This window comes from Macaca mulatta, chromosome 18 (assembly GCF_049350105.2).
Source record: "Macaca mulatta isolate MMU2019108-1 chromosome 18, T2T-MMU8v2.0, whole genome shotgun sequence".
Taxonomy (NCBI): Eukaryota; Metazoa; Chordata; class Mammalia; order Primates; family Cercopithecidae; genus Macaca; species Macaca mulatta.
In genome coordinates, this window is record NC_133423.1 from 22,065,327 (window position 1) to 22,082,971 (window position 17,645).

General features: G+C 44.8%; 1 protein-coding gene across 50 annotated transcripts in view; it reads right to left on the reverse strand.

Annotated features, from left to right (window-relative positions):
• ZNF532 (zinc finger protein 532) overlaps window positions 1-17,645 on the reverse strand; it is a 127,776-nt gene that overhangs the window by 65,069 nt on the left and 45,062 nt on the right. For all 50 annotated transcript variants that reach the window (XM_077974696.1, XM_077974681.1, XM_077974686.1 and 47 more), the window contains one exon: window positions 2,692-5,054. In XM_077974696.1, the coding sequence (XP_077830822.1) occupies window positions 2,692-5,037 (2,346 nt within the window). In that variant the 5' untranslated portion in view covers window positions 5,038-5,054. The remainder of the gene's footprint in view (window positions 1-2,691; window positions 5,055-17,645) is intronic.

The window sequence follows — 17,645 nt, forward strand, 5'->3', positions numbered from 1 at the left end:
ACACAGTCTGGCTGCGTCTGGGAAATGGGAAGCTGTGGAGAGGCATTCTGGATCCAGTGAGAAAGGGGAAACGAGGAACAGGAGGACAGCGTGCTATGGGGCCTTTTCACACTGCTGGTCCTGCAGTGCGTGGCTATGCAGTGGGCTGAAGCTCACTACAAACCAACGCCCTTTTGTGGTGAGCTGAGTGGCCTACACAGATGAGGGCATGGCTGCAAAAAGGACACAGAACAGGAGGTGAGTGTTTTGCTTGTGTGTATCTGGCCTGAGAGTTAAATGTACATTCTGCCCCGATTCACTCCTTGGGATTCCGCGTGAAATAGGTGACCTGCGTTATTTTACTCATCCCAGCAAGACACAAAAGTGATGCCGAAGCAACCACACACAAAAGAAAAGATGTTAATCTCTCCTCCCGGGGCAGAGCTTCACCCATTTCACCCTAGTTTGGCTGTTGAGCCTAAAAGGTTAATAAAGAACAAAAACTAGGGAAACACAGGGAAGAAGGAAATCCTACCCACCTGCCCATGCCCTTCCTTGCTCTCAGAGAAGGAGGTCTCAGACAGACACATCTGAGGGTAGCTCCAAAGGCCAGATACAGAGCACACAGCTCACAGTGAGAACCCTCCTAAACCAGGACACAGTCGACCACTCTACACAGTCCAGCAGCAGACAGACACGAGACAAGAGGAAAACAGAAATGAAGAAAGAGCTGTTTGGCGTTTCCCCCTTTTTTACTGCATCCCGTTAGGATGAAAAGAAATATTATCCTTTTGATGAAGTGGTATCAAGATGGGAGGACATCCATGGAGACAGAACCCAGGCATTGTCACCGGGCTAGGTTAACAGCTGGAGCCATCACAGCCTTCTTAAACTAAGTCACTGCTTTCCTGTTTTATGGGCATTTTACTGCTGGAGTCAATGAAACATTTAACATTTAAACCTGCAAGAATGCTGTCAAAACTCTTTATTGCTTCCATTTCCACTAAACTGAAAAACCAGAGAAAAAAATTACCGGGGTATTCTTGATCTTTCGTTCCCCAAACTCGAAATGCTACAAAGAACTTAAACCAGTAATTACCCTTGAGGAACTAATCACTAAGATAGTACCAAACTTCTGAACTGCAGCACAAACATCCTAATTAACAAACTATTGGAGGGGGAAAAAAAGGAAAGCCCAGTTTACTGCTAAATCTTTATAAAGAGATGTTTGAGGGGCAGAGTATATTAGCTCAAACTAGTGCTCCCTTTGAATTTCACAAGTGGTTTTTTGTTTGTTTGTTTGTTTGTTTTTTGGAGACAGGGTCTTGCTCTGTCACCTGAGGCTGGAGTGCCATGGTATGATCTCAGCTCACTGCAACCTCCACCTCCCAGGCTCAAGTGATCTTTCCACCTCAGCCTCCCAAGTAGCTGGGACCACAGGCACGCGCTACCAAGCCCAGCTAATGTTTGGTATTTTTGGTAGAGGCGAGGTTTTGCCATGTTCCCCAGGCTGGTCTTGAACTCCCAAGCTCAGGCAATTCACCTGTCTCGGCCTCCCAAAGTGCTGGGATTACAGGCATAAGCCACTGTGCCCAGTCAAATTTCACAAGTTTTCTGGTTTGGACATTATGTCACATGGTCTAACTCCAATTTATTTCATTCAACATGTCTAATTACTTCCAAATAACAGTATTATAAATTTATGATAAATACATTTCTCTATTAGCTAAAAGTTGCCTCATGAAGTAGCAAATGATGGAGATAAAAGGCTGGCTGATGCCCACTGTGAAATGTAATTCACAAACATCGACCTGCACTTCACTACAAAACAAAAGCTGCAAACACATACAAAGGTATTCTGTTTAATTGGAGGTGGGTTTGCCATTTGTGGCTTAAATTCATTGCAGTGAAGGATATTACTGAACACACTTCTGGACCACCATCTTAAGTAAGCAGACATGCCATAGAAGTGGGTACTGATAAATGCATTCAACTATAAAAGAAAGATCAGCATTATAAACAACAGTAAGCTCAGTACAGCTGCCAGCAGATAAATAACAGTAAGTATTTTTCTAAATATCAAAATCGTCACTAACTCAGGAACTCTGATGATGAAGCCTGGCTCAAACACCTAATACAACAGGATGACACTATAATCAGCTAAATTTCAGACTTTCAATATACATTCCAATGACCAAATGATTACCAAAATCTAAAGTTCCACAACTCAATTAGTACATATATATTATCTTCCCAAAAAAAACTATTCTATTAAAATAAGATCAATGTTTCAACATTGTTTCTATTCTTTTTTTTAATAGATATGATCTCGCCCCAATGCCAGGCTATAGTGCAGTGGCTCAATCACAGCTCACCGCAGCTTCGAACTCCTGGACTCAAGCAATCTTCCCATCTCAGCCTCCCGAGTATAGCTGGGGGCAACAGGCACATGCCACTGCTGCCACAACCACCACCGCCACTACCACTCCTGCTACCACCTCCATCACCGCCGCCACCACCACATCCCCAGCTAACTTTCTCTATTCTATGAGAACAATCCTTACTGGATCATGTGCCTGGCTGCACAGGCATGCATGCACACACACACCCATCCATTCCACTGCATTCCCACCCTAAAATCAAGGACATCTTATCAAGCACTCATGCCTACAGACTCATCACTGAAACACGAAAATGTAAATGATACTCTACTTGTCCACTCGTATCTGCAGCCTGCTGGAAATGTGTAGCCAGTGACGTCTCGTCCTGGAAGACTTCATTACACTCCAAACATTTTAGACTATGTCTACACAGTTTGGAGGGGTCTTCATCTAGGGGCATGGCTGGGGTGATGGGAGTGCTTGAAGGAGCCGATATGACTGTCCCAGTTATGCCAGACTGAATTTTTGTGACAGTGTGTGTGCCAGCTCCCACAGGGCTCTGAAGAGTGGAAGTTGAAGTGGAAGTATTGCTTGATGGAGAAACTATCATTTGATCTGCTGGGACTGGCTTTAAAATTAAGTGGGAGCATTGCATTACCACCCCTTTCTCCTTATGCCCACGGGCATGGGAAAGGAGGCTGCATTTGTTGTAAAAAACGAGGTTCTTTGTACAATGGTTGCACGTTACTTCGATGCGCACGCTCCGTCTGTCGTAGTGCTGGGTGAGACTCTTTTCAAGTGCAAAGGAGTCCCCACACTCCAAGCACTTGTACCCACGCGTCGGTAACGTGATCCCTGCATTGGCGGGAGGACTGAGGTTTGGGATGTAAACAGGGACTGGATTGACACTGCTCAGCACCTTGTTGAAAGCTTCCACCACAGAACTCTGCAAGGACGACACCACCTGGACTCGAGACACCTTTTTGGGGGGTTGCGAGGCTGCTGCATTGATTATTGCCTGCTTTATTTGTTGCTGAGGTTTGGTTAGCACTTGGCGGAGTTCAGAGGTGGCCTGGGCACCCTGAGGCAAAAGGTTAAGGTTGGCAAGGTGCACAGTCTTTGGCACGAGTTTGGCGTTGGCCAGGCTGGATGCCGGCACCACGACAGTTTGCTGCTGGATGGCATTGGCGGCTTTAATGATGGCGCTGCTGGCGCTCTGGACAGAGGCAGCAGATATGACCGTGGCTTTCACCGTGGTGTTGTTAGCGAGCTTCAAATTAATGACTTGGGATCCTGCCGTCTTTACAGCAGACACTGGGAGGAAAGCAGTAGCCACAGGCTTGATTGTGACCTGTTTAGGGGTGAGCTCTGCAGGGGAAACTGCATTGGTCACGACCGCGGACTGGAGAGGCGCCCTGGGGGGAGAGGAAAGGACGGCGGCTGATGCTGGAGATGACAGAAGGGATGTCACAGAGGCCATCACGGATGCTGTCTGCTCGGAAGGTTTCTTCCCAGAGTCAAGATCCACTTCTGGCAGTACCCTGGTCACTGTTCTCTTGATTTCCCCAGAAGATGTCTTAATGGTTTTTATGCGAACTTTGGGGATTGCTGGTGTGGACCCTGCGGGAGAGGATGGGGATCCCTTGCTGCTGTTCTCACTTGAGATGCTTCTGGGACTATCTGGTTGTTTTAGGGATGGTTTTTTGGTCCCGTCGATCAGATTTTGGGATTCAGGAGACTTGTCGGCGGCTCTCGGACTGTCGTTTACTTCTTTTGGTAACGGGGAAGATTCCCTCGAATTGGCCACTGGTTCTTTGCAGGAGTCTGAAGCCGCCTTTTTAGCGCTAAGAGCCGCGATGGCAGCGATGCAGGACGAGAGCTTGGAGGACGACTTTGTCTTTGATGGCGCAACGCCGGGAAGGCCAGCGTCATTCTTCTCGGAGCTCGGCTTCCCATCCGGGACTCTGTTTTCCAGCACCTTGTCAGAGTTTTCCTTCAATTTATCCTCTGCTTTTCTGACTTTAAAAGGTTCATAAACGCTCAGGTTTATAGAATTGGCTTCTGCTTCTCTCTTAACAACTTTGTTTTTCTCCATATTGCCTGACGTGGAAAGTCCCATTTTGCTGGAGTTTTCCCCTCCCAGTGCCTTCAGCTTATCGTAGTCCTGCTGGGGAGCCGACCCCGTCAACACGTTCGACCTGAAGCTTGATCGCACATCCTCCTTGTCAGGAGGGTCATCTACCTCAATCTTCTCATCGTCGTCAAACTCTTCAGCACTGGAGATCGGGCTAAACTGGCTGAACGTCGAGTCTTTCAGAGTCACCTCAGAGGCAGGCACATCTCCTTTCAAGGACTTCGCTCCATCTTTACTGTAACTGTCGAGGGAGGACGCTGTGAGAAACCCATTATGTAGGCCATTGCCGGTGGGGTTGTGGCCGTCTTTCTCCCCGCCCTCGGACGAGTCGATGTTCCGAACATTCTTGACGATGACGCTGACACCCACGTCAGAAGATGATGGTGCGTGGGAGTCGTCCTCTCCGTGAGCGTTCTGCTTCATGTGGCTTTCGTGGTCATCATGTCCAGACTCAATAGCTGCTTTAGGATCGACCATATCTGGGATGTCAAATGCTGCCAGGAGGTCATCAAAGTCTGGGGTCTTCATATCCCCCATGGTCATGAATTTGAGCAGATGTTCTGTTAAATGAGCAGAAAATAGTTCCATCAGAAATTGATATTTCCTCGCGATGAGATAAAACCCCTATGCAACTCGCACTAACGTAACTGATTACCAAGAAAGAGCAAGGAGGTAACTGCATTTACGGTAACTACGAAACTCTGAGTCCAAGTGGACAAACATCAAGAAAACACATGTAAGACCTAGATAATTTTAGCTTCAAAAGTGATCCCTTCATACTGCTGTACAGCGTTACCAGCATGGCTCCCAGCTAACAAGAATGAAGTTGACTGAAACGGCTGTAGCCTAGAAAAACAGGTTCTGGTTTAGCAACTAGAAAATGTGTCATTTTCATAAAAAGCTACTTCCAACATATTCTGATCTTGACAGTATTTAATTCCGCTAGCAAAATTATCACTATCATCGTCACCATCAGATTTGGGATACCTTATTAAAAGAAACATGCCACAATCAAAAAAGCCAATTACAGATTTCAATATTCATCCACAGAAAGAAAAGAAACGAGCATCCACACCCACCGCAGGATACCTGCTAATAAATTCCAGTTGGGACTTTTTTTTAAAAAAAACCCTAAGGAGCTGATTCCGTCCATTTTTATTTAACCCTAATTTTCCCTATTATGTTTGTTAAAAAAGAAACACTCTCAGATGATAGGAGGATGGAGAGTTTTAGAAAAATGGCTGGTCACAGCCGTTACTAAACATGAAGGATATATGAATACATGCAGTGCTTGAGGGTCTTTAAAAGGGGCCCATCCCCCCACCTGCAGAGGACAAGTGACTGTCAGGGGGAAATAAAGCCTCCACTGCAGGGGGTATGTTCTGCTCCCTGGACCCCCAGCCTTCCGTCCTGGGACTCTACTGTTTCCTGGTCTGTGTGTACTTGTCTCCTCTTACAGACTGGCCTGTAAGCTGCCTGAGGACAGGCAAAGTGTCACTCATCTTTCTAGCACAAATGTCAGATAATTAACGCAATACCAAGACAGGTTCTAGCATAAATGTCAAATAATTAATGCAACACCAAGACAGGCACTGGGTTTATAACAGAAGAACAGGGCTGGACCCAGCTCTGACACTCACTAGCTCTGGGGCCCTCAGGATGTGAGAGGATCTCTTGGATCTGTTCCTTCTGCAGTGGAGGCAAACAGCCAGGGAGAGAAGGAAAGGAAAGAGGGAACAGGAGAGAGCAAGAGAAGAGAAAGAGGAATGAAGCAAGCAGCAGTCAGTCGGAAGGGAAGAGGGTAGCAGCTGACTTCAGGCAACTTTCAGTGGAAGAATTCACCTAGCCAATTTAGATGTGTGTTCCTTGACAGACTCTGTTCTTTAGTATTTACTGTGTTATTATCCTTCCTTCAAATCTGTTTTAGTGATCCCTGACACGTTGTCTCCTTCCACATCTTACTGAAGCACTTGATTTTTTTTTCCTTGTACAATCAGAAAACATCACACATTCCTAATAAAAGTAACTATTCCAGGGTCAAGAGAGAATTTCTACTTAGTGAGAATATACATGCCTGAGAAAACTCATATACACCACAAATCTATCAACAGCTAAGACCCTCAGCATATTAACTCACTCTGGGGACACATCCAAACACTGTGAAGAATTTGGTTAGGAAAAACTACTGTTGAAGGCAAAATCAACGCTTAGAGTTCGATGGGAGCTGAAGAATAAATGGGTTCGATGGGAGCTGAAGAATAAATCTGCTTCTATTCACACCTGTCTCAGTTAATACCAAGCTGAAGAAGTCACGCGTGCTTTTCTTTCGATGGCTTCCTCAGCCTAGAGAAAACCCTCTGTGACCACTCTTCTCTCAGAGGGGGCCTGCAGAAACAGGGGGGGAGTAACATATCCCCAGCACCAAACTACCACCAATGCGAAAAGTACATGGGATATAAAACATTAACATCTCCAAAGGGATACTGAAGTACAAATATCTATGAGAAGTCAGACCCAGTAGGAAAGTCTGTGATTATGATTTTGTTTTTTAAATGAAATTGAACATTTAAACTGCAAAATGTGGGGAATGAAAAAGCCATCTGTCAGGCACTATATCCATAAAAGAATCCACCCACTTACAAATAATCCCTGAATGTCACCACTCTTATTTCTATCCATCATCCTGGGGCCGTAAATGGAATACTCACAATAAAACTGCCATTAGCAGAGTATTCCTGTGATCTGTCTTTACCAACCATGTTGATCTAAAGTTGGAGGTCACTGTTATTAGAAAACTCAAGACACCACCCCCTACCCCACCAGGGTTGAAAGGGCCTGAAAAGAAGATTTTTAACTGATGCAAAGCTTGGGCTCAGGCTCTGGAAGTCCCCATGGTAGCGGGGCTCTGCCCTAGTCCCTCCACCTTTTCTTTCGAGCTTCACAGGATGTATGTCATTTGCCCTCTCTTTATGACTTTGGTGAGCAAAAGACTTTATACAGTTACACACTGTTCATCCCAGAGGGCAGTCGGTTCAGGAACAAAAAGAAGATAAGAGATAATTCAAATACTCAGTGGGTGGGAGGCCCAGAACATACAACCACAAGAATGAGGAAAGGTCGCCACGTGAAACCAAACTTGAGTGGTCGGCAGTGTGACTGTCTGATATTCTCAGGAACCCTGGGAAGGTTAATATGGCTCTTCTCACCTTTTTCTGCTGTTATACGTACAGGAACCTCCTGATTTATAAACCCGTGCACAGCGGCCATACTGAATCACTGAGTTAATGCTAAACTTGTTGCTCCACACCACCCCTACCTTTTCCTATCTGCCCAGCTAAAGCAGAGTTAAGGTCTAGAAGGCCCCAGAGAGGAACTCCTATGCCTGCAAACCCCGCAAGGGGTTGAGAAGCAACTCCTTCTCCACAGTGATCCAGCCTCACCCTGTCCCCATCCCTCTACTGCACCTAAGGTTTATACTCTTCTCTTGGGGGATGGGGGGAAGCCCAGAGTGAGGCAGTGGCACGTGGTAAGAGGTCAGAGTGAACTGATGGTAGTTTTAAAAAGTGAGTCAGCCATCCTAGTTCACCTGCAGGAAGGCCGACTATAAGCTGAAAATGCATAATGGGCGTTTTTGAGCGCAGTGGCCACCTGAAAGCGCATCGTGTCATCTGAAACCCGAGATCACTGTGGCGGGAGGACTCCCCGTCTGAGGATGTATAACTAATGGAATGGATACCACTCCCTGTAACTTCACACTTCTTTTTTGGTTTATAGGAATGTTTTTCATACCCACAATCACATTGTCCTATTACCCTTTCCCTTCCCACATTCTGGAAGGCAAGAGCAAGAGTTCCATTCCACTTGGAGGGGGAAAAAATGTGTAACTCCCACTTCATTTCTCAGTTATATTGAATACAAAGAGGAATGTTTATGCCTGAAAGTTTTCTTCACTTTCCACCCCAATTCCTAAGTACTACTGTCTTAAAAATAGATTCTTTTGCTTAAAAACATTACAAAAATAAACCTCAGTCCTCTTTTAAAAGATAAAATAGAACGATCTCATTTTAGCTTCCCTTTCCCTCAACAGTTTGATTTTCAAACAGAATTAGCTTTAGTTATTTTAACAATGTCTTTCACTTATGCCCTATAAAATACATCTCCCTTCAAAGGCAATAATAGTCTTTTTATTTATTTATTTATTTATTTTTTCCAAGACGGAGTCTTGCTTTGTTACCCAGGCTGGAGTGCAGTGGCGCAATCTCTGCTCACTGCAACCTCCGCCTCCTGGGTTCAAGCAATTCTCCTGTTTCAGCCTCCCGAGTAGCCAGGATTACAGGCGCCTGCCACCACATCTGGCTAATTTTTGTATTTTTAGTAGAGACAGGGTTTCACCATGTTGGCCAGGCTGGTCTCGAACTCCTGAACTCGTGATCTGCCCGCTGTGGCCTCCCAGAGTGCTGGGATTACAGGCATGAGCCACCGCGCCCAGCCAATTGTCGTTTAATTTAAAAGTAAACCCTATATAAATGACCTACAATTCACTAACAAGCATTTGTGCTTAATGTATAATGTTCTTTCACCCGAAGACATCAACAATATCTGAGGGAATTAGACCTGTTTACAAAAAAGGAAATTCAAAGAACTCAGGTCTGTCACATGATCACTTTATTTTCTCCTATGACACAGAGACAAAACATTTCCTTTCCTACCCAAAGCCTCTGAGAACTATAAAAAGCTATTTCATCTTTGTTGGCAGAAGTCAAAAGTTATGAAGTCAAAAGAAAAACGTAAGAAAAACCTATTCACCCCTTAATCATACTTCTCATACTTTGTAACAAAATTCTTCTTCACAATAAAAAAAATTGTTGGTTTCCCAATTTCCAATTAGAGAATGTCAATATTAAACGCACAGGCACAGCCTAACCATTGAATCCCAACTTTAAATAATTCTGAAACAGGAAGACACATGCCTAAATCCAGCCAAGGTCTGCCTCCTCTGACCTGTGAAAACACTGGTTCCCTATTTAATAGAGAAACTAACATTTCCCCTAATGAAAATCAATAGCCTCTAAATCATAACAGTCCTACTTAGAGAAAAACAAATCAAAGTCTACTGACCATCTTGACAGTATTATAAAGGCTTCCCATAAAACAACCGTAATAATACAAGGTCTGCTTTAGGATTCCCAGTCCCTATTTTCTAGCACTATCTGGCCACTGAGACCTTCATTGTGTCTTTTTTGTATTCCATTGAATTTTTTTAAAATAATTATTTTATACACACACACACACACACACTTTTTTTTTCCTTTCCCTTTCTTTTAGGATGGGGTCTCACTATGTTGTCCAGACTGGTCTCGAACTCCTGAGCTGAAACAATCCTCCTGCCTCAGCCTCCCAAAGTGCCAGGACTACAGATGTGAGCCACTGTGCCTGACCCAAAAAAAAAACTCAATAAATGAATGGATCTAGCATGTTTTCATCTTTCCTATCTTTCCTTCAAATATAAAATGTTCTTATAACACATGTTTATATTACATAATGTTTCAAATTTAATTTCCTCCTCTTAGAAAATCTAGCTAGTATCCCCAGTTTTTATACATCTTCAAGAAACAGGGGTTTGACTTCTCTTGGCCGCCTACATTCAAATTCTTGCTCTTCCCATTATCCCATTATGCTAACCTTAGCTCTGCCTCCATCACCAATCTCTTGTATCTTTAGAATTTCCAAGGCTCTGCACATTGTATCTCTTCCACCAAAGAAAAGAAAAAAAAACCTTCTCTCCTCTCTTCCAACTGACCTTCTGCTGCTTTTATCCCACTTCAATCTCGACTGCGTATCAGGGAAATCTATTTTCTTACTGCATTTCCATTCCAAACACCACGTCGGTTCAGCTACACAGGCTGACCTCATGGTTCTTCACTCTTCCTAAACCAGCTGGGGACAGAGGTCAGTTTGGGGGCCAAGTTTTTCTAAAAATCTATTAGCCACACCTCTGGAGCAGTTGCCGTGGTTCACTGCCCCTCTCTAGGAAGTGCAGGCAGGGGTGGGAGAGACTGGGCCCCAAAAATGGCAGACTCTCGGATTTCAAAAAAATAGCATACACGCAGACACACACGTGAAAAAGTGTGGAAAAGCAAAATACGCAATTATGAAAAAAGCTATGGAATCTCTTAATGACTTGCCATCTGAAGATCCCACGCCAGTGACAAAATGCCAAAGAAAAGCTTCATTTTATCTTTAGCCTTCACGCTAGTCAGACCCTGATTAAGTCGAGACAGCCAGCCCAGAGCACCTTGCAGGTCTAAAGGTTCCTCTCCGGCCACAGGGAAGAAAGCTGACACAATGGGACACCAACAACTCGCCTGGACCCTCTGACCCGTCAGCACTGCTGGGCACCCTGATCACACTCTGCCCACTCTCAGCAGAAGAGCTTCATTTTCTAAGCAGCCTACACCGGGTAACACACAGTGTACAAGTACAGCTTATATGCACAAAGAACAGAATGCACGTTTTGTTAATTCTGGGTGAGTTAACAAGAAATTAGCAAATATAGTTGCTATTATCCAAAATAGGTATTTACTGGTTTCCTTAAACCTGATGATACCAATCATGGATATACAAATACTTTGCTCAAGGTGGTATGTTTTCTTCTTCAGTTAACACTCGATATTCCTGATCTGAAATTCAAACTGCTTCTGGAAATATCAACACAGGAGTCACTTACTAATGCCACGAACCAGGGCATGACCTTGGGAAAGAGAAGAGTGAAGTCAGCCCCGGCCCTTTGCTGCAGTTATTCCACACTTCTCCCTCAAGGTTATAAAAGTAGGCTCCCCGCCCCCATCCATTCCCCCCTCGCACATCAGGAGCAACTAAGGGAAAGTCCCTGTCCCTACAAACCTCAGCCTTCTCTGAAAGCTCAACCTCCCCCACTCAGCCTACTTCTCACATCACAGCTCTCTAAGGAAGCTCGCTCCCCAACTCCACGCTCTCCTGAGTCAAAACGAAAGCGCAGCTACAGTGAGAGCTCCTTTGCTTTTTTCCGGAGAGAAGCTCCAGGGAAATTCAGGGCTTGCCTGTGGCCCTCCACAGCAGGTCCTCAGTGCCATTCAGCACTGCAATTTTGTTTTTCCTTATTAACTCCCGTATTGCCAAGAGACAGAGTCTGCTTCTTTTCTTTTCTTTAACACAGGACCTAGATCTTCTGCCCAGGCTGGAGTGCAGTGCCATGATCACAGCTCACTGCAGCCTTGAACTCCTGGGCTCGAGTGATCCTTACACGCACTGCCACATTCAGTTAATTCTTATTTGCTGCAGAAATGGGGTCTCGCTCTCACCCAGACTGGTCTCAGACTGGCCTCAAGTGATCCTCCAGCCTCGCCTCCCAAGTGCTGGGATTACAGGTTTGAGCCACCCTGCCTGGCCTAAGGCTGTGGCCTGCAGATGTTACTAATCTCTCTCCCTCTTCTAAACTCCATCTCCTTTTCTTTCTGAGGTTAAGTTAAAAAATCATAGTCACCAGTCAAGAGGTCTCCCACGGCTTCCTTCCTTCAAATCTTGCCTGCACCTTCACTGCTGGCTTTGCCAAGCCGATCCTCCACAGTGAGCTTGGTCTGTCCCTTCTATTTTGGGTCATTCCTATCCCATCTGCCTAGAGGCATAGAGAGACGGCCCCCAGCCTTACCCTGGAACCCTTGGTGCTCTGTCCTCTTGCCACGCAGCCTTCACGGCTCAAGTTCTCCAGTACTGGGACATATCCTGCTCCTCCCAGTATCTTCCCCAGCCCTCTGACAATCCACTCTCTTGAAACCACCATTGAAATCCAGGCAGGGCTGGGCGTGGTGGCTCATGACTGTGATTCCAACACTTTGGGAGGCCAAGGCAAGATGATTGGTTGAGCCCAGTAAGTCGAGGCTATAGTGAGCTACAATCACGCCACTGCAATCTAGCCTAGGCAACAGAGTAAGACCCTGTCTCTTAAATTAAAAAATAAAAATAAAAAAGCCAGGCTGAAGGAAAGAATTTTGGGGATCATAGAATAGTTCTATATCACAAATGTGGTAATGGAGACATGTTTCTGTGCATCTGTCAAACCCTCGAGAATTTCAGGCCGGGCGTGGTGGTTCGTGCCCGTAATCCCAGCACTTTGGGAGGCTGAGGCGGGTGGATCACTTAAGACTAGGAGTTGGAGACCAGCCTGGCCGACATGATGAAACCCCCTCTCTACTACAAATACAAAAATTAGCTGGGCGTGGTGGTGCACACCTGTAATCCCAGCTACTCGGGAGGCTAAAGCGAGAGAGCCGCTTGAACCTGGGAGGCAGAGGTTGCAGTGAGCTGAGATCACGCCACTGTACTCCAGCCTGGGTGACAAAGCGAGGTTCTCCAAAAAAAAAAAAAAACTAGAGAATTTCACTGTGTAAATATTACATTTAAAAATAAAAACCAGGAATGGGAGAGGGCGTCCAAAATTAAGACCAACTGTAACAAGAACCTAAATGTATTACAAATGAATAACATTACTACACTGAAGGGTGCAGGGAAGAAAAAACTAACCTAAACAACTCGCAAAACAGAATTCTGACTGTACGCTGTAAGGCTAATGAAAAAGGACTGTGCACAAACACCGTCCTCCAGTAAAAAAAAAAAAAAAAAAACTGCTGAAATCTAGTTAGTAGTAGTGTACGAATGATAATTTTTAGTTTTCACAAGTGTGTTAGAATTACACAAGATGTGAGCTTTAAGCAAAGTTGGGTAAATGGGTACTTAGAAATTCTCTGTCCTATTTTTGCAACATTTCTTTCTTTTTTTTTCTTTTTTGTAGAGAGAGGGTCTCGCTATGTTGTCTAGGCTGGTTACTCCTGGGCTCCAGTGATCCTTCTACCTTGGCCTCCCAAAGCACAGGGATTACAGACGTGAGCCACTGTACCTAGCCAAAACTTTAAGTTAAAATTACTTCGACATAAAAGTTAAAAAGGGAAAACCCAGGCTATGTGACATAATACAAAGCAGACAGCTTTGGAGATGAAATCCTTGCTGTCCTATTTACTACTATTAGCTAGTGACCTCAGGTGGCCATGGCACCTCCCCGAGTGTCCCTTCCTCCTAGGTCCAAAGGAAGGTGCATGCCGTCGCTGAACAGTGTAGTCTCACAGCAAGAAAACACTCCAGAAACGATCCATTCCCAATCCATGTTCCCGCGCGCCGGTTTTTGGTGCCAATCGCCTTTCATGTTGCCCGTGACCTTACTGCAGAATTTCATTTTCTGGTCATCCTTTCCTCTCATGGACCCCACAGCATTGCCTCAAGCTCACTTGGCTTTTCCTGACTCACTGGCTTTTCCTCTTCTCCCCTTTCATGAGTCCCTTCAGACTCTTTTTTGTTATCCACCTTTGTTCAAAGGCAACCTCACCAACTCCCATGGTCAGAACAGTCAGAACAAACAGGTTTCTACCTTTAGCCCTAACCTGCCTTAAGAGTCGTCTTTCCATTGTTGGGATGATATTCTGCTTGGCTCTCCTCACACTAGGTCAAACTTAAAACTAAAGCCCTCATATTCCCTCCCATGTTCCTGTAAATCCTGTGTTTTGTCAATGACCTTCACCTTCTCTAGGAAAACAATAAAAATCTTCAGGCAGGGCGGGCACAGTGGCTCATGCCTGTAATCCCAACACTTTGGGAGGCTGAGGTGGGCGGATCACTTGAGGTCGGGAGTTCGAGACCAGCCTGACCAACATGGAGAAACCCCGTCTCTACTAAAAATACAAAATTAGCCAGGCGTGGTAGTGCACACCTGTAATCCCAGCTACTCAGGAGGCTGACACAGGAGAATTGCTTGAACCCAGGAGGCAGAGGTTGTGGTGAGCCAAGATCGCACCATTGCACTCCAGCCTGGGCAACAAGAGCAAAACTCCACCTCCAAAAAAAACATCTTCAGGCAGCATTTCATAAACCATAAAACACAGATACTAGTTCTGTAGGATGTTATTAGGTCTTTCACAAAGACAAGACTGAAATGCACATAGCAAATGCTGGATTTTCCTAAGTTAAACAGATTTCTTTCAGGCAAGACCCACTATTATGCTAATGAGCATTACAAATCTCCAAAATCAGTGATGCCAATAGCCACCAATTTTGATCTATCTGCAGGTCATTTTTTTCTGATCCACAAATACAAATGCCAAAATGATTGCCCAAAAGGCTACAAAAACTTTTGTTGTTGCAAGTTATGCATTAGTTACTTTTATTGCATCTTGTCCCCCAACTTCATAAGCTAATGTCATTATTAGCTAATATCAAAGGCAACACAAAGATGCCTTACTGTACTTTACTTTTCATATTATTTGAATGTTTACTTTTTCTCCTATGTTTTGCTAGTTACCAATCAATGAATGATGAATGAATGGATGCAGAGAGCTGATGAATTTCCTGTTTCTTTCTTTCTTCAGCTCTATGAAACAACTTACCGATCCACACTCTCGTCATTTATTAATAAGCAAGAGTATACAAAGCCTATCCATACAGTTCCCTGACTCACTGGCTTTTCCTCTTCTATGTCCATAGACAAACCTTCATGAAGAAAAAGAGCATTTAACATCCCAGGTACACAACACACAAACAGTAAGTGGGAGAGCACAATACCCCTGGCAACATGATTCCATTCCAGCACCAGTGTTCCCTTTGTTCCTGGCTTCTTTGTGTCCAAAAATTTTCCACTTAAAAAAATGAGGATAACAGCATACGCTCAACCCCAGGGATATGGAAAGGGGCTACTGATATTTAGAGGGAGCCTTGTCATAATTAAACACACAGCACAAAACAGCGTAACATTCAAACAATGAGTGACCAGTGGTCAGAGAATGTCAAAGAATATTCCTACCCTTTTCATTTCAGTATCACAGATAAGAGACCTACAACCAGGCAGGGGACCTATTTGGCCAGAATCACATTCGGGAGAACAGTCTGTGGTGATCTTATTTATTAACCTTCCTAGTCAGACTGCAGCTTTCAGCAAAAGAAGGAAAGAAGCTAAATGGGCATCATCCTCACGGGGAAGGGCTGGTGCCAGAAGTCTTGTGGGGAGCTCAGGGGCTCCCCTTGTCAAAAACAGAACTCACTGGTTGGGAGTGAGCCCTGGCAAAGATCAGAATTAGAGGCTGAGGCACAAATGACCAATCTACCAGGTCAGAACCTGGGAGGCAGACAGAAGAGATGCTGACTGGAAGCACAGCTGCCTGATCATACTCTCCTGAACCCTCCTGGTCTTTGCAGCCCCCAAATGACAACAAAATTATGAATACACACAGACACAACACTTCACCGTGTATAAAACTTCTCAGCCGAAATCAGGCCACTGCAGCCCGGCCTGGACAACAGAGCGAGACTCCATCTAAAAAAAAAAAAACTCATAAGCAGCAGCAGCCTTAATGGTCATATCCGAAAGGACCCCTGCTTCTCTGCGTCCTGCAAAACACGAGGCTGTCTCCTCTATAGACAGGTGGAGGAGGAGGTGAGACCTGTGAGCCATCTTTTCCGGGTCCTCAGGAACCTCACAAGTGAGTTTTCCCAAGGGCGCCCCAAGAATTATATAGAAATGCAAAACTCTGAGATTTGGGTCTTTGTTAAAATTTAACTTTAATAAGTTTTTAATTATCTCACTATGGTTCATAAATCTGTAAAGTTCCTGGATGCTGTAATAAAAGACAAATCACAGTCCCAAAACACCATCAACCCAAATTCAATCTTTACAGCCAGATTCCTATGCAGTATTAATACTGGAATTCAGATCACAAAAAGAAGCAGCCAATTTCTCACTCAAGTAATAATAATTTTGTATTAGCTTGGTCTTCTAAAAATCTGACAGCTGTAAAAATCAGAGCTGGACAATCTATGGCAAAATTAGATAGGAAAAAGAAGAAAGTGAGGTTATGGGAGAAGGTGAACCCAGCACCGGTGCAGGGGTCTGACAACAACCAAAAGTGAGGAAGACAAGCTGCCCGGAGCTGCATTTCCCACACCACTCTCCACCGAACGAAGAGACAAGCTGCCCGGAGCTGCATTTCCCACACCACTCTCCACCGAACGAAGAGACAAGCTGCCCGGAGCTGCATTTCCTACACCACTCTCCACTGAACGAAGCCAGAGCTCCACAGAAAAATGACTGATCTAGGATTGGGCGGGAAATGCACCTACCAATGAATCTCATAGTGTCAGAAAGTAAGAAAGAGCTGAATGCCCCCCGCCTCCAAAAAAAAAAAACAAAAAAACTACACTGATGGGGCGTGTCAAAGGGACATAGAAGCCCATAGAAAACTGGAACAATCTGAGCAACAAAATAAAGTGGTGTTGTGTAACAACCCAAAATATTAAATAAATACCCATGAACGCATACTGATATAAATGATGGAATAACTAAACGGGATATGCAAACCATCCCCTGTGCAGAAGTTCCAAAGTAATTTATGTAGATGCCCCACCCTTATGCAGTGAAGAACAACTCCCCGCCCCTTCAATGACTTTCTTCCGAGGACAGTAAGGAAAGCGGAGAAAAAAGCAACTTTACCGTGGAGAAAGAAACCTGACGAACACAACCTCAGCCAGGTGGTCAAGGTCAGCAACAACTGCCGTAAGTCACACGGGCAGTATGTCCCCGGGCTGTCATGAGAACGGCACACTGCCCTGAGACCTTCTTCCCAAAGACACACTACCCCAGCCTGACCACAGGAGACACATCGGACAAATCCCAACGGTGGGACCTCCTACAACATCCCTGACCAGTATTCCTTACAACTGTCAATGTCATCGAAAACAAAGGAAGTCTGAGAAATGGTCATGGCCAAGTGAAGTCTGAAGACAAAATGTAATGTGATATCCTAGATGGACTCCTGGAACAGAAAAAGGACAAGAGGTAAAAACTAAGGAAATCCAAAAAAGGCAGACTTTAGTTGTTGGTTAGTTGATTTTTTTTTTTTAAGTAAGATAGAAATAGTAAATAGTTAAGACAACTGGCCAGGCATGGTGGCTCATGCCTATAATCCCAGCACGTTGGGAGGCCAAGAGTTCACAAGTTTGAGACCGGCCTGGACAACATGGCAAAACTCCATGTCTACAAAAAATACAAAATTTAGATGGGCGTGGTGGGGCGCACC